Source organism: Engraulis encrasicolus, chromosome 24 (genome assembly GCF_034702125.1).
Source record: "Engraulis encrasicolus isolate BLACKSEA-1 chromosome 24, IST_EnEncr_1.0, whole genome shotgun sequence".
NCBI classification, from domain to species: Eukaryota; Metazoa; Chordata; class Actinopteri; order Clupeiformes; family Engraulidae; genus Engraulis; species Engraulis encrasicolus.
The window spans coordinates 25443834-25467511 of record NC_085880.1 but is presented as its reverse complement, the minus strand read 5'-3'; the positions used below and the strand labels follow the sequence as shown (position 1 = coordinate 25467511).

Below are 23678 nucleotides of genomic sequence, written 5' to 3'. Positions count from 1 at the left end.
GGAGGTCTAAGCCACATGAACTCCCTCAGTCAGTGTGGCAAGTGTTTAACCCTCATCCCAAGCCGACACGACACTGAGCTCTCCTCCTGCCCCCTCACTTGAAGAGCGTCAGCCTCACCACGGGAGCCCTCTAACAGCTGGTTCTCCCACCGTGCCAGTCACCACACTTCTCTGCTCAACGGAGAGCAAGGAACCAGGGTGAAGAAGGGACACTGTTGCGTTACGGCACTGTTGTGCTGTTTTTCTTTTTCAGCTGTTTTTGTGTGCAGGGTTTTTTGGAAAGCAGAGGTGGTGAAGGAAATTGCTTGTGACAAGCCTCTCGGACAGCTCGGACCACAAATTTGTACCTGCATGAGCGCGTCACTTTAACAAGGTCCTCTTCTTCCAGAAGTACGTCGGAGGACTGGCGGTGACCGACAAGGGGCTTGGAAACGGTCAGATCTGTAGAAGTGCCAGGCGCCAGCCCAAGACATAACAGGTGACTCTTTCAAATGTCTGGACATTTCAAAGTGATTCATTTCTGTTGAAAAGGAAAGATAAGTTCTTGTTTAATGAGAATTAACTTGCTACCTGAACATGTGCATTGAAAAGGCATAGAGCATCATATTGTTACCTTATACAATACAGGCATCATCAGTACATACATGTTGTATTCACATTGCGCAATTCACAAAATGATTTACTTTCCCTGTCAAAGAAAATACTCATTATGCAACCAATCAGTCATTTCAGAGTATTGGTCCACTGATGACATAATTGTTGAGTTAGAATTTAACAGTGGAGCTGTAACTCTTTTGTACCTTTCATGCATATTTTATCAGTGCTAGACCGTGGTGAAACACGATGAATGATCTATAGACTCCTGAGAGACATAAAATCAGCATCTAGGCCAATTGAAAACATAGTAGAGTCCTATAGAAAAAAGGTATCATATTAGTACTAAAAAACGACTGTTTTTGCATTAAAACCAGAGTATGTTTTGGAAAAAAAAGTGGATCAATACATTTCCCATAGTACGTCAATGCCACATAATTGATGTTAATTGCAGCTCACCATAACTTTTGGCTCGTCCTACACACTAAATAAGAAAGTTTATGAACATGAATCTTTAAATGACTCAAGGAGCATGTTGCAAGGACGTTTTACACAGCACTTACCACTTGCCAGTACAATTTAGCCAACTTTCCCACAGACTTTGAACTCTCTAATCCAGACATACATTTGATGACAAACACAACACCTTAAATCACATCAAGCTGTGCAAACACTCACCTGGACTCTGATTATCCCAGGATAATGGTCTTGGATTCATCAACTTCATAGTGTAAAGACAATGAGTGAATGGTTACTCGGTTAAAGAAAGGGGAAAAAAAACACATACTGGAGTATCCCAGAGACAGAGGGAAGCAGCCAAGAGTGTGGACTTGGAGAAAGGGGAAAGGCAAAAGGGGTCATATCCAAGTCCAGATTTAGGTACTAGAGTCTTAACATTTTTGGCAGAAGAAAGGGAGGTTTGAAAGTATGAAGATGGCAGGGTCAAAACATCATCTATCTGCCAAATGAGAAAATAGTCAAGGAAAAAAAATACTTCTGTACTTGTGTGTTCAGCATCTGTGATGTGCACATCTCATTTCAAGATTGGAAGCTGAAAACATTTGGAGTGAGAGCTCTTTTCTTAGAGTCTATTTACTGTATCCATTTTCAAATATAATATAATAAAAGTTATTGTTCTGTTCAATAATATTAAGCCAGCTCCAATTGGCCTAATACAACCTTAAATAAGTCATGTAATTGTAAAAAAGATAGATTAATTGAATCTAAATGGCTTGCATAACATTTTGGCAAAGAGCTCTTAGTGTAGTTTATACAGTTATACCTGAGATACTTACGGACAATGTAATCACTCCCAAGACAGGATGAAGTTTGAGAGCGTCCTTGCTGAGACGGACGGATTTGGCCGTTTCCAGTTCGCCCTCATCACCTTGATGGTGATCCCGCGCATCACGCTCCCCAGCCACTTCCTGCTCAACAACTTCATAGCAGCCACGCCGCCACATCACTGCCACATCGACCATCACCTGGACACCCATGGGGGTGCCTTTGCCAATCTCACTGCTGAGCAGAGACGGACCGTCAGCATCCCATTAGAACCAAATGGAGAACCCTCCTCCTGTCTGATGTTCTCCGAGCCCCAGTTCCACCTGCTGTACAACTCCTCCAACACCACTGACCTGCCTGTCGAAGCCTGTCAGAATGGATGGGTGTTTGACAACAGCACCTTCAAACGCACCCTGGCTACAGAGGTGTATACACTGCATTTCAGTCTCATTGAGTCTCATGCATGACCTGTAAATCTGAATTGAAGCACATGTGGTCCCTTAATGCACACCATACCTTCAGTGGCACGCTGTATTGAAAAGTTAACTACCATAGTACTACAATACTATGACATAACAGAGGGTCTGTAGTAATGCACTACAACTTGGTCATTGCCATTCTGGTAACAGCTCATATATAATGCCGTGCCTTGATGGGTTAAAGGTGGAGCATGTCGTTTTTTAGTGGTTTATCTCTAGAATGCTGCCTGTTCACAAATGTTTACCACCACCATCAATTTCTTAAACTTGAGACATCTTTGGCTGCAAAACCTAACTGTTCTGTGGCCTGACCAATATATTAATTAGTCAATATTCATAAACAGATTAAATTTGTGAATAGGCAGCATACATGTTGAAAATAAATTACTCAAGTCACATACTCTACTTTAATAAGACAAGGCATTACAAATTGGCTGTTACCCGAATGGCAATCATCAAGTCATAGTGCACGACTTAAAGCCGCTGTGTTATGTCATGTTATAGTAATGTAGTAGTTAACTTGAGCATTATGGGGCTATGAAATGGGTTTCAGAAATGTTGACCTGAAGAAGTAAAGGTCCTGCCATGAATTGTGCATCACATCCCTAATACAGTATCTGTAGCCTGTTGCAGGTTAGAATCTGATGTAGGCCTCCACTGAGGGCATATTCACACCTACCCCGTTTGGTCCGGACCATACAAAGTGAACTATCGGACTTTCCTGGGGTGAATTTCTCGAAACCAAAGTTGCTTACTACATTAGCTACTTCATTGCTTTCAATGCATTTTCCCATTGGCAACTACCGAAGTTGCTAACAGGCTAACAACTTCCCTTTTGAGAAACTCACCCCTGGTCTGAATACGCCCTGAGAGTAGTGGTGTGCTGTGTTACCACAATGGGAATACCCTACTGGCTGGTTGAGGCAATTATATGGTATGGCCTTTTACTTTTACTCTGAGGGTGCCTCATCAGAACTAATAAGCAATGACTGCCCTGGCCTTTCTTGATGTCCAATTCCTTAAAAGTCACTGGGGCTTATTGTTTATATTGTTTACAGTTTCATCTTGTCTGTTTACACTTACAGTTTGATCTGGTCTGCAGTAAGAGAGGGCTGACGAAAGCGTCCGCCACCATCTTTTTCGTGGGGGTGATGCTTGGAGCTGTGTTCTTTGGCGTCCTCTGTGACAAGTAAGGCATTTCTCAAGTGACCCACCATAAACCAATCAGAACACATTATTTGAAAAACCCTTTAAGCTCTAATATTTTGGTAGTAGGCCTAATGGCTCACCTACAAAATGACCATCATTAAATCAATAGGTCTGCAACTGTCAAATGTATTGGTATCTATAGACAGCTAAGAGACTCCAGATAACATGTTAGTATAGGCCTACAGTATGCTATCACAGATATTGAAGCCATGACTGTGATATCTTGTACTGTCAGCAACATTAAATGCGAACCCAGTGGCCCATAAGGCCTAACTGACCATAGATACCATAGCATGCTTTAATGTCATTATATTTGGTAACTTGTTAGCCTTTACTTTCACCACATTTCAAGCTGGCTAAGAATCACTTCATTTCCAGATATGGTCGGAGGAGTATGTTGCTGGTGTCTTACGTCTCTGCTATCGTGTTCAGCCTGACCAGTGCACTGTCAAACAGCTACGTCATGTTTGCAGTGTTTCGTTTCCTCACTGGCTTTGGGATCACTGGCGTCAGTGTCATCACTATTGTCCTTTGTGAGTACCCCCCCCCCCCCTCTGTGTTGGGCAGTAATGCCTTACAAAAGTAATTAGTTACTGTAATGCATTACTTTATGCTGTAATGCACAAATGTAAGGCATTACAGGGCAAAAATCTGTGATATTTACTTAGTTTTACAATGCTATATAACTTCAGTTACTGCATTGCAATGACCTGGATTTTAGTGGCATTCAGTGTGGTGGGTCAGAAAGAAGCTGTTCCTGAACCTGTTTAGTCTGCATGCTGCCAAAAACACCTCCTGGATGGGAGGTGAAAAGGTCATGACTCATGCTTGATTGGCACTGTAAAAAATGGCCAGATCCATATTTAGGCCTACAGTTCTTTTAGGGAAAGTGAGTAATGCAAAAGTAGTGTAATCTTACTTTTTAAATACAGTAATATTGTAGTGTAAGGATTATTTTGAAAAGACGGTAGGCCTAACATGTAATCAGTAGCCTAATGCATTAGGCTAGTGTTTGAGTAACTGCAGATGATCCATCCATCCAACACTGCAGAAGATCCATCCAGCCCAAACTGTCTCCCAACTTTGATAAGTCTGGCGGTCAATTCAAAAAAATATAGCCATGCACAAAATATAGGCTAGGCCTAAGCGTGTAGGCGCATTGGCTATATACCAGGTTCAGCCTTTCTTTGACAATTTTTAAGTGAAGCCTACACAAAAACAACAATATTAGTCAAGTTTCTTTTAATCCCTTTGTCGTGTGCAAAAATATTTACGAAAACACTCTCTGATATTAGGCCTACACATAGGCTCCGTACAGTAAAAAACAGACCATGATCGAACACTAACACGAGAACCACAAACAAGAACATCAGACCATCGAACACTAACACAAGAACAACAAACAAGAGAACATTTGTACATACAATGCTGTATTCGCCAGTCCACGTTCAGTCACTCATTTCCGAAAGGGCAATAACGACGGGTGTGTGCTTTATCCCCCGTTGCCTCACACGTAGGGCAGACGTAGCTTCTCAGAATGGGGCAAATTACCTTGCCGTCTCTTGCTTTCAATTTGTGGCCGAGGTAGACATCCGAAGTTTCTCCGTTCTGTTTACAAAATCCACAACCGTCCCGTGAGCTCCGATTGGAGACACTGGCAGGTCTACTGGTCGAGGTTGTTGAGATGCTGCTTCCTGAACTGCTTGGGGTGATGCGTCTTTCGTTATTCGCGTTATTCGAGAGCGATGCAACCTTCTGGATGTGCACCGCAGGTAGGCGCTGTGGAAAGTCCTCCTTGTGCATCACAGGATGTCCCAGACGCTCAACAACTGTACCAAGTTGGAGGTAATCTCGCCACATGTTGAAACCATTTACAGGTGCTGCTCCGGCCATATCGATGAATGGTAGTCGCGGCATCTTACCAGTCTGAGGGTGAGGGACTGTGTGAGGGGGGTTGGAACTTATGAGCCCGTTACTTGCCAGCCTCATACAATGTATCAATTTTCAGCCTGCGCAATCCCTGCTCTGTCTGGGTCATGTCTGGCAACTGTTGCAACTCATTAAAGGCACGGTGCGTTCAATGCAATTGCAAAACTTTAAAGAATTTGTATGCTAATGGGTTTGCATTTTGACAGTCTCTTGTTGCACAGGTGCGCGGTGCAGAACAACCTGTCGTCGTCCCATTTCACACAATCTGGAATATGATGTCCGTCTAATTGCTGTTGTGTTGTGCACTCCACCCTGTCCCAATCGCTCAAATGTACCAAATTGGAGATAATCGCGCCACATCTTAAAATTTCCATCTACAGTTAGCTTACTCGCGGTATCTTTGGGCGAATGAGGCTTAAACCTATGCGCCATGTTGCTCGCCAGCTTCATACAATGTAGGCCTATCCGTGTATGGCGCCTGGGCCGTGTGGCGTTGAATGCTATCTCAAACGTTTGAATGCAAACGCAAGAATTGTTTTCAGGCTACCCGTTATGTTGTTGTACAATTCGAGCGAGTATGCTGTGCATGGAGGCAAGTGGAGTCGATTTCGCGACCAATTAAAACGGCCTAACATAACTTGTTGCTTCTGACAATGACAACAATGATAGGCTACAATGTTTCTTTTAACACCTGTCTGCAAGCAATTAGGATTAAAGTCAGTTTGTCTGTTTTAACAATGTATTCGTCCCATGCAGACATGATGTCTGGATAAGTAGCAAAAGGTGTAGGCCTACTGTGCATTGTCACCTTTACTTGAAGGCCATGCAGCACCAAGACGTCTATATCCATTGATGCAGGCATCATTTGTTCAATACAATGTTAAATACTCTCCATTAGGATCAATTCAGGCTTATTCTCAAGGCAGATTATGAAGAGTCCGGTAACACTTTACTTAAAGCCAACATTATAAGCGCATTTATAACAAATTATAATGCACATTATAATTACTTACAACGTATTATGACTACACTCATAATGCTTCATGATGCTTTATATTAACAGTTGAATAACTATGAATCTAGCTTATAATGCTTTATAAATCCAAGGGTGTCATGGGTGCTCATGACTGGCTATAAACTTAAGGCTGCCTGATGGGGCTTATAGTACATTATGAGTACCTACCCCTCTATGCACAGACCTGGATGATAAACTGTCATAAGGGCTCATACGATGCTATAATGTTTCATGTGAGATCATAAGTCGTCAATGTGTGCTCTAAGTAAAGTGAAGTTCATATGGATGCATCTATAATGCACTGTATAATGCACATCTATAATGCATCATAATGTACTGTAAGACCCATCAGGCAGCCTGTAGTTTATATCCAGTCATTAACACTCATAATACCCTTGGATTTATAAAGTATTATAAGCTAGATTCATGGTTATTCATTACTGTTAACATAAAGCATCATGAAACATCATCGGTGTAGTCGTAATGTGTTGTAAGTAATTATAATTATAATTTGTTATAAATGCGCTCATAACGCGCTATAGATATGGGCTTCATAGAAAGTGTTACCAAGAGTCCTCATAGGTAAGCAATGCCATAACAACAACAACACCACCACCAACAACTATGCATTTCCTCACAGATGTGCATGCATGCATTCTTGTGCATGCATGAAGAACAACATATGCATAAAGAGCAGCACATGGCATGCATGAAGGGCAATCATACTCCAGCATTTTGCCAGTCCTACCAGTCTGTGAGGGACTCTTGAATGAGGATGAAACTTATTTGCCCCATGCTTGCCAGCCTCATATAATGTATCAATTTCCGGCCTGCCCAAATCCCTACTCTGTCTGGGCTTTCTTGCAACTCATTAAAGGATGAATGCAATGGCAAACTTAAAAGGATATTTTGCAAATGTTTTTCCATTTTTGCAGCCTCTTGTACCCTATGCAGGTGCACGGTGCAAGCCAACAACCTGTCGTCCCATTTCGCAATGTTCGGGACATATGCTCTCCGTCTAGAATTGACATGGTATCACCATGCAATTTCAAAGAGCATTTTACCATTGACAATGCAACCTCAATTACCGTAGATGCATTTCCTAACAGATGTGCATGAATGCATTCTTGTGCATGCATGAAGAACAACATATGCATAAAGAGCAAAGCATGCGTAAAGGGCAGCACATGGCATGCATGAAAGGCAAGCCTACTCCAGCTTGCCCTTCATGCATCCCATGTGCTGCCCTTATGCATGCTTTGCTCTTTATGCATATGTTGTTCTTCATGCATGCACAAGCAATGACTGAGTTTTGTAAAGGCGGGCAAGACTTATCTTGTGACTGGACAGTTACTAAGGGACAGGAAACGAGCGGGGAGAATGAGAGACGGGGAAGGTTCGGCAAATGACCCGGGCTGGAATCGAAACCGGGTTGCCGCCAGTGTAGTTACCCAGTTCCCTACCATTAGGCCACGGCAGGGCTGACAGACAAGATTTCTAACCATCATGCAACATTTCCCATGCAGAATGCATTGCTGACTGTGTGCTTGTAGACGTTGCGCCAAGCCGAATGAGCCTATTTGCAGCCTATTTGCATGCCATGCAAATACATAAACATATGCAATCCATATATACATTAGCAGAATGCTAGCCAGTACAGATCGAAATCTTCTGCCTGGTGGAAGAACTTAGCACCCTAAGAACTTGACAATACCTCCTCTTACGTAATAACAACCATAGTTCTTAAAGGGACACTGTGTGAGATGTTTTGTTGTTTATTGCCAGAATTCAAGCTGCCCATTCACTAATGTTACCTTTTTCATGAATACTTACCACCAGCATCAAATTCTAAGTATTCATTATGACTGGGAAAATTGTACTTTTCATACATGAAAAGGGGGATCTTCTCCATGGTCCGCCATTTTGAATTTCCAAAAATAGCCATTTTTAGCTGCAAAAATGACTGTACTTGGACCATACTAGAAAATATTTGTTTATTACTAAGTTAACTTTCATGTAAACATCAAATTTGGCAATAGGCAGCCCAGTTTCATTGAGCAGCATAGTTGCAGTACCTTTTTTGACCATTTCCTGCACAGTGTCCCTTTAAGAGTAAATTTGCATTTATGCAGTTGATGACTAAAAATTGTAAAAATATTTTTGCGTTTATTGCCCTATTGACGGGGCAGGGGGCCAGGTTCGTTACCAGCCCGAGGTAATTTCCTGTGGCCTGGTTCTCACCGCAGCCCTGTTAGAACAGCCTCACCACTGCCTATTAACCCATTGATGCTGGATGTTGGGTTGTGCAACATTGGCCCTGGTGCCTGGAGCGGCATGATGCAACATTTAGGCTTTAAGACAATTTTATTAAAAATCTTGGTAGGTTAGAGTTGAATGAACACATTCTAATGCAAGATGGTTTTAGCGTTTAAAAGCAACTAATGGCATGTTTTCATGTGCTTCAGAGGCTGAGACACGTAGGGTTTTATAGGCTGAGGGTAGCTTTTCTTAAAAAGGGCTTAGGTATTCAGCAGCCTTTTTTGCAAATGCTTTAGGCATCAATGGGTTAAGTCGCATTGTACTGACGTTTTGGCTGCAGCTCCACCAGAATTCAATGGGGGCCAGGGCAATCAATGGAGTGCATGCAGCTCAGTATATCTACTCAGGGGCGTAGCAGAACATTTTGGGCCCTATCTACAATCAGCTACAATGGACCCCCCCATCCATATATCTGTAATAAATCAGGAGCACTCTGGGCCCCCTATTTACATGGGGCCCTGGTGACTCAGTCACACTTTACACCTCTGAACGACACCCCTGTATCTACTTCATAATTTGAGTAGATGCGGCTTACATTCAGGTGTGGCTTATGGTCCAGAAATAACGGTTATCCTTTCATTTTTCTTTATTAGTAACAGTACCCATGTATCTGTGATGCTTTCTTTCCTAGGCGTGGAGTGGGCAGACATAGAGCACCGGACATTTATTGGAGTGTTTGGAAGTTTTTCTTGGACTATAGGCAATATGATGCTTGCTGGGATTGCATACGCTGTAACTGACTGGAGAATGCTGATCATCACCGTCACATCACCCTTAGTGCTGGCAGTTATAACCTGGTGGTAAGAGCATTCAACACACAGTACTGTTAATCACACACAGGAATTACCTTGATTATCATCGACGTTCAAATTTCTCCGAGACTTGGTCTGACCAAGAGCATAACAATTAACATTTCCCAAACGGCATGGTTCACCCACCTCCTTTGGTTTGCTTATGGTTGTTTGCTTACCAACAATGAGGAGTTCCCGTATTTTCAGGAACTCAGAAAGTACTTGCATTGCTCTTGACCTGAGTAGTTGCAACGCTGAAAGTGTTGCGTCACTAGGAGGGCACAGCCTGGCTAACACGGGACTCTCAATTATGATTATGATGATGATGATGATGATAAGTGGTTTTTGGGGCCCTTTTGCCTTTATGAAGTGGTAGGTAGTGAAGAGAGGGACAGGAAGTTAGTGGTAGAGAGAGAGAGGGTAAAGTGGGGAAAGGATGCAGGCTGGAATAGATCAAAGTTTGGTTGATTTGTACGATTAATGACCACTTTTACTCGTTTCCTGTGGAGGATAAAAAAAAGGTCTATCAATATTAATAGACAAAATTGTTTGTTGTTTGGGATACGACAGGGGAAGAAGGTGATGAAAATCATCTTTGGTCGAAAACGGGGTGCCAGCATCAAATAATTGGGAACCACCGGCCTAATAGATTCCTGCTTCAGTAAAAATGTAATTCCTTGGACAACATTGCCTGGATGGACAAGAACCTCCACAGACAGGCACATGTATCATGTTACCCTAAGTTTGTCTGAGCCACATTGAACAGGGGTGGGGAACTTCTGTCTCGAGGGCCGTTTGAGGTCGTTTTATCCGGTCCCCGATATGATTTTAATGTTATGCAGCTTCACATGAAATATGCATATTAGAAATTACATTTGCAATACAATTAAGTTATATTCAGGTGTCCTAGAGAAGGTGGGGACTGTTTTAAAGGTGGCTGTCTTCAATATAGGCCTAAAGTGCAGGTGGAAATCCTGGTTTGTGTTCATAATGCGGCCCTCGAAGGACTTTTACGGCCCTCGGATGAATTTGAAGTGGCCCCTCGAATGAAAACGGTTCCCCACCCCTGCCCTAAAAGCTCACCAGCATTTGCAAATTTACCACTGATGCCAACTGATTTAGTCAGCCCCTTTGCACAGAGCTTCTGTTCTAACCTTATTGTCACACAAAAGCGACAAAGTCCTTATCTGCTACATAAGACTCTTTGCAATGTCATAGCAATGTGTACTTGAGTGAGAACGTTTTCAGCAAGGCGTTAATAAACCTATCAAGACCCATGCTGTTCATTGCCTTCCTTTTGAATCGCTTATGTGCTTCACGTTTTGTTTTGGCATCACTTTGTTGCATATTATATTCATATTGATGATAATAATTACTCCTAAATATTTCATTACATAATTAGCACGCAATAAGTACAAACTTTTCAATTTTGCATGTTGCTATTCATGTATGAATTTAAAGGAAAATTCCTGGATATTTTAACATTACAAGTGCCTTAACATACTCCAAATATCACCCCAAAAGCTGTGCAACATCAGCACACCTTACCATGCAACATAACTTTTTTTGATGCCATTTGAGCATGAAAATGTTATTTACCTTCGCCGAGACAAAGTCGGCGAAGATTATGTTTTGACCGCTGTGTATTTATTTGTGAATATGTCTGTTTGTTTGTTTGTTTGTACTTTGTATAACTCAGACAGAACTGAGCCAATTTTTATGAAATTTAGTGGGATGATTGGTCATGACCCAAGGAACAATCGATTAGTTTTTGGGAGTGATTGGGTCAAAGGTCAAAGGTCAAGGTCACGAAAAGGTCAAAAACGTAAATCGAGCTGATTTTTATGAAATTTAGTGGGATGATTGGTCATGACCCAAGGAACAATCGATTAGTTTTTGGGAGTGATTGGGTCAAAGGTAAAAGGTCAAGGTCAAGGTCACGAAAAGGTCAAAAACGTAAATTGAGCCGATTTTTATGAAATTTAGTGGGATGAGTGGTCATGACCCAAGGAACAATCGATTACTTTTTGGGAGTGATTGGGTCAAAGGGCAAGGTCAAGGTCACGAAAAGGTCAAAAACTTTTTTCTTTGCCAAGCACTATGTGCCAGAACAACGTGTGCATGCTGAATTGAATAAGAGGTCAAGACTGGGCCAAAAATGTAATATTACGATATTCCGGTCCGACTTAAATGAAACTAACACCAAAATTTGGATAATGTTATGCCCCACACTCTGAAGATGGCCAGAAAAAAATAAGTGGCGTAGGCGAAGGTTTGCGCTCTATCGAGTGCCCGTTCTAGTTTTTAATGTAAACAAACCATGCCCCGATTGCCCCCATTACAATGGCCAGGATCTCAGAACGGTCTTAAAAAAAAAGAAAGAAAAAATTGTATTGTTGTATACTGACAAGTCAAGAGTTGCGCTAGCAATACAATGGCAGTAATTCTCCTTTAAGCTTGCCCCATCTTTGGTGACAGGTGGATCCCAGAATCAGCACGATGGCTGATAGCATCTGGGAAGGTGGAGAGAGCTCACTACTTCCTGAAAAGGTGTGCCAATGCCAATCGCCGTACAGAGTTCTCTACACGGATCAAGCCAGAGGTACGTATGTCCCTTCTCTTGGGAATGTAATGTAAGATTTTGCAGGGCAGTTTCACATTTTCAGAGAGTTACTTGTGCACAATCCCTGGTGCTGAACAAAAAGTTAACGTATTTTTTGAAAAAAGGTTTGCACACTCCTTTGGATTTTGTCTTCTTTAAGTTATTTTTTCTTCTTTTTATTCATTCATTCATTGGCAATGACGTTTCGACCTCTCTGTCTTCCTCAGATTCCAAAGGAATAAAAAATAACTTAAAGAAGAAAAAATCCAAAGGAGTGTGCGAACCTTTTTTCAAAAAAAAAAAAAAAAACAGACAAAAACACAGACCAACGGACAGACAGACAGACAGACAGACAGACAGACAGACAGGGTGATTCCAATACCTTACCCAACCGCATCTAGGGGGAGGTACAAATGTCAAAAACTGAACACAAATTCACCTACTAGGGCTCACACAAGACGCAGACAGACAGGTGTGTGTGTGGGTGTGTGTGTGTGGGTGTGGGCACGTGTGTGTTTGTCCATACAATGTCATCACTGCACTAGACCATACCTGGATACTTGACAACTGTTCTTTTCTGGACTGTGCAATAGGACTCAATGAGCTAAAATACAATGCGCTATACTGGAACACTGAACAATCTTCAGTAACACTTAATAATACAGACTCCTTGTTAAGCAGTAGTTATGCATTTGTTAAGCATTATTCAAACCTTAGATAACCCTTTGTAAAACATTTGTTAACCACTATATATTTATTATTTCCCATTACTTAATCATTAACATACACTATTAAAGGTACATGTCACAATCTTTAAAGATGGCGTTTGTTCCCCGTGGGAGAATTTTAGAAGACGAATATGGGTGCGGTGGAAACACACAAATACCCAAAATGAAGGGAAATGATTGCAGGTGTAAAGCGGGTGGATAGGGCATGTGATTGGTGGTTCACGGGTGGGCCAGCGTTTAAATGCCCTGTTTCCAAACATGAGGGGAGACAATTTGGGGGAGAGGAGGGCACAGCGAGAGTGCGAGAGAGAAAGCACCGAGGTGGGGAGACGGCCACGATCCCGAAGCAGCCACAGGAGAGGGATGCCCGGAGCCGGTGACCGGATGGGACCAGGCAAGAACCTGACGATGACGGCGCGATCCTATGGACCCGAATAGAAGAAATTGACTGCTCAACGGAGGGAGCGGAGGCGGCATATTGCCAGGTGGATGCCCGCGACCCGAGCAATGTTGTTGGAGCCTTGTTAGATGTCAGGGGGGTGGGAACGCTCATCCCTCGCAAAGATGATTTTCGTGTCTTGGCTTGTTTGGTGGTGCACAGTGTACTCCTTGGGGTAAACGGTTGAAAGGGGTTGCCTAGGAATGCACACAACCCCTCATACACTGTGCATATTTTTAGTTGTTTATTTCCAGAATTCATGCTACTCATTCACTAATGTTACCTTTTTCATGAAAACTTATTAAAACCATCAAAGTATTCATTATGACTGGGAAAATTGCACTTTTCATACATTAAAAGGGGGATCTTCTCCATGGTCCGCCATTTTTGAATTTCCAGAAATAGACATTTTTAGCTGCAAAAATGACTGTACTTGGGCCATAATAGAAAATATTTGTTTATTCCTTAGTAAACTTTCATGAAAAGATCAAATTTGGCAATAGGCAACACGATTTCGATGAGCAGCATAGTTGCAGTACCTTTTTTGACCATTTCCTGCACAGTGTACCTTTAATGCCCGTGGAATGCCAGTGGAATGCTTTAAGTGTGAAATTAAAAACATGCAATAGTATGCATCAATTTAAGTCAACGTTTAAAAGAACAATTTTTCATAGCTATGAAAATGAAAATATATTGTGATGATCTGTTTATTTTTTTTTTATTTTTTTTTTTTTTGCTGTGTTTCTTTTGTTTAGTTTATTCTATTCACAACTACATATGGACACTAATAACTTATACAGTATAGCATAGTCTTAAAGTATGGAAGTGCGTAGTGCACATTTTGAGTATTATTATTATTATTATTATTATTTTTTAAAGGGGTGGGAATAAATAAGCAATGGCTTCATCCCACTCCTTTTCAGTTACACACACACAAAAATGGTACTTGTATTAATTTAATGTGTTGCTTATTTTCTTGTGTAGTTCTGAAATAAATCAATCAATCAATCAATGGTTTTTGATACTGATACATGTGTGTAAGAGAGTCGGGGAAGGATTGGCAAATGATGAATGGTTTCTGTATCATTTGCCAATCCTTCTCCGACTCATTTACAGTGTATGGTAATGATTAAGTAATGGGAAACAATTAAGAGACAATGGTTAATAAATGTTTTACAAAGGGTTATCTTTGGATAATGCTTAACAAATGCATAACTAATGCATAACAAGGAGTCAGTATTATTAAGTGTTACCCAATCTGCTTGTTCCCTAGAATCCACATGGACTACCACAAAGCACCTACATATCACACCTTATTGGCGTACTTCATTGTGTACTGCTGCTTTACCCCCTCCCCCCTCTCTTTAATCTGCATAATGTGCATGTATGCAAGTGTGTGCTTTATGTTTAATCTATTAGGGCAAAGTGTGATATCATTTGTGTAGCTGTGTGAGCTACTGCACTCCTTCATTTTCTTTGGGATCAACAAAGTCACTGTACTGTATTGTTTACTAGACTTTATCGAGCATCGTAACGGTGAAAGAGCAGGGGCGCAGCTACACCTATCTGGACCTCTTCAGGACGCCTCGCATGCGGAGACTGTCAATCTTCACAGGAATTGTGTGGTAATGTCTCTGTCTTGTGGTACACATCTGCAGTTAATGACAGGAGTCCGCAACACTGTTAATGCTCCCAGTGATTTATTTGCATGACGTTTCGGACCTTCGTCCTTTTTCAAGTGCAACAACGAACAGGTGTACAGGGTGTGGTTTAAATACCTGTGAGGGGTGGGGGTAGGGGGAGGGGGGGAGAGGGGGAGAGGGTGGTGTCTTATTAAAAGTGAAGGGTAGGGCCTATATACACAGTGGGCACCAGAGGGCACCTTTCGCAAATACTTATTTACAATATATACACTCAATAGCTTCAGAGGTTGTAGACATAGCTCTTCATAAGTCAGTTTTCAAAAAAAGCATATTCAGCCACACGTTTCCAGTCCAAAAAGGTGCGTGGCCTTTCTGGTGTGGTGTATGATTTGACCAATTGGTTGTGTAAAATTGGAGCACGTTTGTAAATCAGCTTTGGAGACTCTTTGTAGATAGACTGAAGTGCAGGGTCGGAGCTGATGACATGCCAGTGTTTTCTCAATATGTTCTGTATTTCAATACCAATACACACAATACACACACACACTGAATACAATGTCTCCAGCGTGCCTGAACGAGGAATTCGATATTAAGCCGTTCTTATAGGTGTAACTTTATGTGTTTTTATTGTGATATTAGTGTGGTGGACTTTTCACTTTTCACATGTTTCCTCATGGCTACCTTTTTACTGAACACGTGTATGATGTGATACTTTTAATAGGTTACTATATTGTATAATGTGTTTATGGTGTGTATGAATAAACCAGACATAACACCCCATTGAAAATGAATGGGATGTTATGTCTGGTGAGTTAGAATGTCATCACCTCCAAAGCACCTAAACGTGGCATGGAAATCTACGGGTATATTGAAGAGTGAAGTGTGGGTCACCAGACCAAACAAACAAAAACAGCTGAGAGCAAAGCATCAAGGATATCTGGGCTTCCATAACTCCCATGCAATGCCCTGCCATTGACTTCAATGTTAAACGCAGCATTCCAGTTACTAAGACAAAGAGCTTATCACCAAGTATTGAATATTGAAATGTAATTTAGAAGGTACCAAATTCCAACTGTTTTGATGTAAATAGGAAAAAATGAAATATTTTTTTTATTCCAACACTACAGAACTATTTTGCGTAATAATGTGGAACAGAGCATTTTACGTTTTTTATTATTTTAAAAAATACCGTTATCATTGGAAGGTTCATGATTATTTGGGGAAGCAGTGACAAATGTAATTTGTGTAATAATGTGGAATGCAATGTATATATTGTGAATAAGTATTTGGGAAAGGTGCCCTCTGGTGCCCACTGTGTATATAGGCCCTACCCTTCACTTTTAATGAGACACCACCCTCATGTTCTCTTAGCCAGATTCTGGTGATATTACTTCTTAGCATGTGTCACAATGAGCTGAATGGGACCAGATATCATTCAGTTTTTGCCACCATCCAGTTCAATGATGTATGTAAAGACGTAACATCACCAGACTCCGAAAACGTCTGGAAGAAGAGGAGAAAGGTAAAACAACAAAATTGAAATTGAGGGCAGGTGTAAAATGAGCATATTTTCAAAAATGGTTGCCTGTTCCATAAACGCTAAATCTGTGTTGACTCTCCCCTGTTTCCTTTAGGTACGGTGTAGCTTCCACATATTATGGCATCAGCTTAAACATCACTGGGTTTGGGCTGGACATTTATCTCACCCATTTTATATATGCAGCCATCGAGCTTCCCTCCAAGTTCCTGACCTATTTGAGTTTGAACGCCATTGGCCGCCGATACAGCCAAGTGGGCACACTTGTGCTCACAGGAATATGCATCTTTATAAACATCTTGACGCCTAAAAGTAATGCACAACACAAGACAAGAACAAGAAAATAACCATATTTGTACCATATTTGCTTTCTTCAAAACTTTGTTTGGACATTCTGATACTGTGTGCGTGTGTGTGTGTGTGTATGTTTCAGGTTTCTGGACGTTTCGTACCATTGTGGCAGTGTTGGGAAAAGGTCTGTCTGAGGCTTCATTCACTACGGTCTTCCTATACACTACGGAGTTGTATCCAACAGTGGTGAGGTGAGAACGTTTCTTGATGGTTGACTTCAAGTAAAGAGACATCTCTCAGTGTTTTCCTGCATAGTTTTATAATTAGGACAGCCACAGGTTGACATTCTGCTTTTAAAGGGGAAAAATACACAGTCACTTGCCCGCAAACGCACACATGACAGCTTTGGGTGGCCCTAGGACAATGTTATCTGAATCTGTCATCTGCATATATCATCTGTCATCTACGAGTATATTGATAATAGTATAGTATAGTACTATATTGATATGTTGTTAATGGTCTTGCACAGGGCTGGCCTAGGTGAGAAATAGGGCCCGGGCACTTTTGGCTGAAAGGGCCCCCTCATAATTAGCGGCGCAGAACTGACTCACCGGTGGGCCCCGCACTCTCGTGGGCCCCTATTTTCAGAAAGGTAATGTTTTTTGTTTTTTTTTACATTTCTGAAAATAGGGGCCCATAAGAGTTCAGGGCCCACCAGGAAATGCCTGCTATGCCAGATGGCCAGCCCAGCCCTGGTCTTGCATCCACACCAACTGGAAGACCTGAACCCAAAAATGTTTGCAAACAAAATACAGACTAATGACTAATATGAGCAATTTTGAAATTCCAGCTCTGCATTTATATATCCTGCCATATTCCAGGAAAATGGTTCATTGTGCATCTTAAAGGTGCACTGTGTAATATTTTTAGAGTTCATTTCCAGAATTCACGCTGTCCATTCACAAATGTTACCTTTTTAACAAATATTTACCACCATCATTAAATTCTAATTCTTCATTATGACTGGGAAAATTGCATTTTACATACATGAAAAGGGGGATCTTCTCCATGGTCCGCCATTTTGAATTTCCAGAAATAGGCATTTTAGCTGCAAAACTTACCGTCCTTCGGTCATACTAGTAAAATTTGGCAATAGGCAGCACAGTTTCAATGAGCAGCAGAGTTGCAATACCTACTCTGGCCACAATCTTACACGTTGCACCTTTAATGTCATTGTAGCCCTTATGTAAATTAACCATAGTAAATCATGGTTTTCGTGTTTTTTTGAGCATGGTTAGTGACTATGGTTCAATCATGGTTTTACTGGTTTATCTTTACCCTTACGAAAATGAATCATGGTTTTACTCTGAAAGCTAACCATGGTTTTGCTGCGGTTTATAGTTATTCATTAAATTAAATTTAGCTGAGGCTTTCTTTTATCCAAAGCGCATATTGGTGATAGTCCTTGGAGCAATGTGGGGTTAGGTGCTGTGCTCAAGGGCACCTCAGCCATGGATGGAGGTGTCGGGAGAGGTAAGGGTGGGATTCGAACCTGCACCTCTGTGATCTTCAGTCCAACTCCCTAACCATTACACCACAGCAACCCACAAGCAGTTATTTATGGTTTTCATGCTTTCTTAGCATTGTTTTTGTCTATGGTTAAACCATCATCACAAACCATGCTAAAAAACATGAATAACCATGATCCAAGGTTAGTTTTCATATTAAAACGTTGGATAAACCATTGTAAGGAACCACAGTTTTCATGGATACCCCAAAAAACATGACATAGTAATACTATGGTTGGTTAGGAGTAGCCTACTTAGAGTAACCATGACATACCATGGTACATAGAACCATGGTTACTACCGTGGTAGATTTTTTTAACTGAATGTGCTATTAGTGTAAAGGCACAGTAATGATCACCTTGCCATTTTGTGCCTACCTACACAGACAAAATGGCATTGGCTACACCAGTTTTATGGCCCGTTTCGGCGCGTCCATCTCTCCTCTCATCATGCTGCTGGAGGATGTGTGGAAGCCGTTTCCTGAGGTGCTGTTCTGCTCTGTGGCCATCTTGTCCGGGATAGTGGCATGGTTCCTCCCTGAGACCCACCATGCACGCCTCCCTGAGACCATCGATGACGTCGAGCAAACCAGGTGCTCTTACTGCAGAATAGTGGTTCTCAACCTTTTTGAACAAACGCCTCCTTGACCTTATGATAAGCCTCCCAATGCCCCCTTGACCTCAGCATAATCCTGCCAACGCCCCCCTTAGTATTGAAAAATGAAATAGACTAATCCCCCCCCACAAGGAATTAAGCCCTGCCCCCACTCAGCTGCATCCTTCTCAACACCTCCCTAGGGCTCCTCAAAGCCCTGTTGAGAAACACTATTGTAGGACAGTGTAGTCTATAGGATTGCATGATTGTATTACACAAATTATGTACATGAAAGCAAACTTCAACCAATTCCAAATATTATTTCTTATGTTATATTTATATAAGTATATTTTGGGATTTTATACCTTTATTTTGCTGAGATAAGCACGGGATAAATATTACTTATGGACCCCTGGTGATTCGCAATTACCCCCGAACCTCTGTAATTTTTCATGGTGCATTCGGACGGGATAAGCAAACGTCTGTAATTTACTCAATTCACAGACATTATAAGGGGATGCAAACAGCACGCATATGGACATGAGACATGAAATTACCCCAGGACGTCTGTGTTTCGACAAAATACTGTAGGTCATTGGCGGCAGAATTATTACCTCACAAATCACGTACATGGCGCATTCGCACAGGACTAAGAACTCAGACATTCTCTGTAATTACTGTGAATTACCGGGGGTCTATAGGTAATTAAAGTCCCGTCCGAATCGAGCTATAGTCAGAGAGAATGGCAGGAAATCAGTGAAAGAGAGAGATGGGAAAGGAATGGAAGATGACCTCGGGCCGTCTCGAATCCTGGTCCTCAGGGTGATGGTAGCAATTTAGCCCACAGAGCCAGTGTCTTAATATTTCCCTATTGCCATTAAAGGTTAGCCTAGAAATCTAGACGCTCCTAGCGACCGCAAATTGAATTTGCTCCAGGGGGCAGTCTAGCAGACCCCGGTCGTTTTGCGAGGCTGAAAGTTATCCAATGACAGGGCCAATCAAATCGCGAGGGGGGCCGGGCTACCTAGTAAACACAGGAAACTTTCTAAGAAGAAACATGGTGGCCGTCCGTGCTACGTACAGCACGAAAGTGTTAACTTAATTTAAAAAGCCTGGATGATAATACATTTCGTGGCTGACATGGATTGCTGTAAAAATACACCATGAACTTATCGGACACAAATAGATCACAACACATTACCATTTGATCATTCGATGTTTTAAGCTAGCTCGGTAAGCTAATTTGAGCATTTTACAGAACCAGATAGTCACACGCTATTATCAGACCACTACTGTAGGTGTAGAATGAAATTGCTGCCCCAATTTCTAAATAAGACACATGCCATTAAAAACTAGACATTTGGGAGCTTTGAAAGTCTTTGAGTAGCTTACTAAATAGACGGGAATGACACCTACCTACCGAGCTAGCGGCTAGCCAACCTGTCGTCAATTACACAGAGCTAGGTAACCAGCCGTGTATTAGTTATGGGTATACAGCTAGCTAGCTAACACCGAACATGCCATGTTGACAACAATCATAAATATAACCATTTAACAAGCCACAAATTGCTCAACATTTCGCTGGTTGATCAAGGAGGGCCATGTGGTTGAAAACGAGGCATTTTTGAACTGTGTAAGTGAAAACACGATTTATTAGGAAACTTGTTTGTGGCTGTGGTGATCACACGCATTCACTGCTACGACGGCTCCAAGTTGCCGCTTCACCTACAAAGGGGCGTGTCGCGTGTACGTTCTGAAAGACAGCTGTGACGTTACACAGAAGTGTGTGGGGATTGGTTGTTCCACCATCCTATTGCGTGGCGTTGAGTGCCAAGGCATAAACAACCGTTTATCCCGCCCACACTCTCTCCGAGCTCACCCAGACCCTTGTACAGCGTTTTGCGATACGGGTCTGGCTCGCCAGGCTAATTAAAGATAGCACGTAATATTTTTAGTAGTTCACTTCTAGAATTTAGGTTGTCCATTCACAGATGTTATCTTTTTCACAATTATTTTCCATCACCATCACTTTCTAAGTATTCATAATAACCGGATAATAACTGAGAAAATTACACTTGTCATACATAAAAACCTGTAAATATTTTCATTACTGAATATTTTATATTCATGAAAAGATATTCATGGGATTTGGCAGCATAGTTGCAATGCCTCTGACCACAAACCTACGCACTCTACCATTAAGGCTAGCTAAATTGAAAAATACGTATGTGGATCATGGTTAGTAATATGGAACACATCAGAAAAACCTCTGAATAGGCTTGATGATACTCTGGACTGCAGTTCACAGTCACTGAAAGTGGGGTGGGTCTAACACCCATGCTTCTGGCATACTGTCAATGTCGTTATATTTACTACACTGTATAACATTGCTTGTGCATCATTGTAGACACATCTAGTTTCCAAGCATAGACAAGGGGGAGAGCCGGTGTTCTGTAAAATTATCCTACATGTAATTTCATCCTACAAAGCCCCATTGCGCATGCGCAGAGCATGAAGCATTTTACGCCATTTACCGATATTTTATCCTACATCAGCTGTGTGCAGTACAGTACTAGCGGATAAACGGAGCACTTTGGTTTAAAAAACACAAGTTTTCAATGAGGAATGCATACAATGGTATTTCTCTGTTGCCTTCCAACATTTTGGTTAAAGTATGCACAAATATGAGATGAAGTACGTCAGTAGTCTCTTCTGCAAGCATCAGAACAAGCATAGCCTGTCGTTTGAATTGTCAGGACGTCCTACATTAAAATGGTGGCTATAAGCATATTCTGACGTTTATGTTTGGGTTGTGATAATTTTGGCAGAGTTGTTGGACATTGTGGAAACATGTAAGAAGAAGGACATTTTCGGAAAAATCAGGAAAAGTTGTTGAACAGACATGTCTTTGTCAATGTAGGGCAGTTTGACAGACATGTCTGACAGAACGTCCTACGTAGGAAAAAAATACAATGTCAGAAAATTTGGCAGAACACCGGTGTCCTGTCGATATGAGCTCCCTGTCGAGATGAGCTCCTTTTAGCTACTGAGCATGTGCACGCATGCGCACCTCCACGCAGCGAGTTCTGCGCCTGATTGCCCATCGAGCTGAGCTACCGAACAGCTGATCTTAAACATGTGAAATATCAACTGCAACAACGCCACGCAAAGCTATTATAAGTAATAATTGTAAGGTTTGGAGAACAGGGAGACATCCGTGCCACATACGCTGGTGAAAGAGATGCATCGCACAACCGCACAACCCTCTCCATTTCCTTGCAGATTTTTTTCAAATGAGCTGTGTTCGTTGCTACTGTATATAGCCTATCACATACTATAGCCTATCACATTGAGTTGGCTATTATTAGAAACTTCTCCAGAAAAGTCTAAAGGCACAGACGAGACACACTGCTCATTTTAAAATTGTAAATAAAATAAACAACAATATTCTATCGGCAAGTTATTAGTTAATAGTTGGCTATTATTAGAAACTTCTCCGGAAGAGTCTAAAGGCACAGACGAGACACACTGCTCGTTTTAAAATGGTAAATAAAATAAACAATCAATTAGCAAGTTATTGAAATGTCTCCACGGAATGAAAATCAAGGTAGCTAATTTCGATGAGGCAGCATAAATAGATAGGACGCTACTGTCGAGGTAGGCTACTGGTAGCTTATCTCGACAAAACACCGGCTCACTTTGGGGCAGTTGAAATGAAAATTACGTATTGTATTCAAAGTTAAATAACATCCTGATTATTCAACACAGGTCTCTCCTATTGCCATTACAATCTCACCACTTCAACATCTAATTTCTTCATAGCTCTTAAATTAAATTATTTTTAGTGCAGTGGTTTCAAAACTGGGAGGTAGAAAAATGTTGGGAACCATTGCTTTACTGCGAGAAACGAATGCACATGCACCTTTTGTTGTACAATATTTGTTTTTTACTTGATCCGATCATCTCCATTGTTGATGCTATAAAAATGAACTAAGCATACAGTACATGTGGATGATCATGTGCTATATGAATATGTTTGATTGATTGATTGATTGATTGATTGATTGATATACGTCTCTCCACAGGAAAAGTTCCCTGTGCCTGTCTAATCAAGATGCAGGCAAACTAATGCCAGAGTTGGACCCACCAAAGTCACCAAAGCCAGAGGACAACACAGAAAAGTCAACTACAGTTGACCCATGATACTACACCAGAATCAGAATGGACTCTTTTGAGTTTCCTGACACTTTTATAATGGTATGGGATAATTTTATATATATAATTTTTTGTTGGTCTCAGATTAAATAGAATCATTTGAGTTACTGTGTGGTGTTTTGTCATTTTCTGCTGTCATTTCATTAAAAAGCCAGGGGTGAGTTTCTCAAAAGGGAAGTTGTTAGCCTGTTAGCAACTTCGGTAGCTGCCAATGGGAAAATGCATTGAAAACAACAAAGTAGCTAATGTAGTAAGCAACTTTGGCTTTGAGAAATTCACCCCATAAGTGGGGGGATGCATAGCCTATTTTAAAACAAACAAACAAAATAATTTGTGTTCTAGGGAGATGGGTTTGTCTGCTGTTTTTTCTCCCAAAAAAGTGCCGACTTGTTCCCCTGCACTGTTGACCGTAACACAGTTGAGTAACACGGTTGACTGTTT

The 23678-nt window shown here is 41.4% G+C and overlaps 2 protein-coding genes across 2 annotated transcripts; one reads left to right on the top strand and one right to left on the bottom strand.

The window, feature by feature from the left end:
• The first annotated feature begins 118 nt into the window (after positions 1-118).
• On the top strand, positions 119-23311 carry LOC134441587 (solute carrier family 22 member 7-like). The gene is made up of 11 exons (XM_063191962.1): positions 119-478; positions 1912-2303; positions 3443-3546; positions 3945-4099; positions 9461-9629; positions 12099-12222; positions 14905-15014; positions 16667-16881; positions 17003-17111; positions 18814-19020; positions 23108-23311. Exons 2-11 carry the CDS (start codon positions 1917-1919, stop codon positions 23223-23225), a joined length of 1698 nt encoding a protein of 565 aa, XP_063048032.1. The 5' UTR covers positions 119-478; positions 1912-1916; the 3' UTR covers positions 23226-23311.
• Positions 4791-5523, bottom strand: LOC134441588 (nanos homolog 1-like). Its single transcript, XM_063191963.1, has one exon. The coding sequence runs from the start codon at positions 5481-5483 to the stop codon at positions 5019-5021; it is 465 nt and encodes a 154-aa protein (XP_063048033.1). The 5' UTR covers positions 5484-5523; the 3' UTR covers positions 4791-5018.
• Positions 23312-23678: the final 367 nt, after the last annotated feature.

Coding starts and splice junctions, on each gene's coding strand:
- LOC134441587 (XM_063191962.1), top strand. CDS start 1,917: ATGAAGTTTGAGAGCGTCCTTGCTGAGACGGACGGATTTGGCCGTTTC. Junction 2,304..3,442: donor AACGCACCCTGGCTACAGAG/GTGTATACACTG, acceptor TTACACTTACAG/TTTGATCTGGTCTGCAGTAA. Junction 17,112..18,813: donor TTGTATCCAACAGTGGTGAG/GTGAGAACGTTT, acceptor CTACCTACACAG/ACAAAATGGCATTGGCTACA.
- LOC134441588 (XM_063191963.1), bottom strand. CDS start 5,483: ATGCCGCGACTACCATTCATCGATATGGCCGGAGCAGCACCTGTAAAT.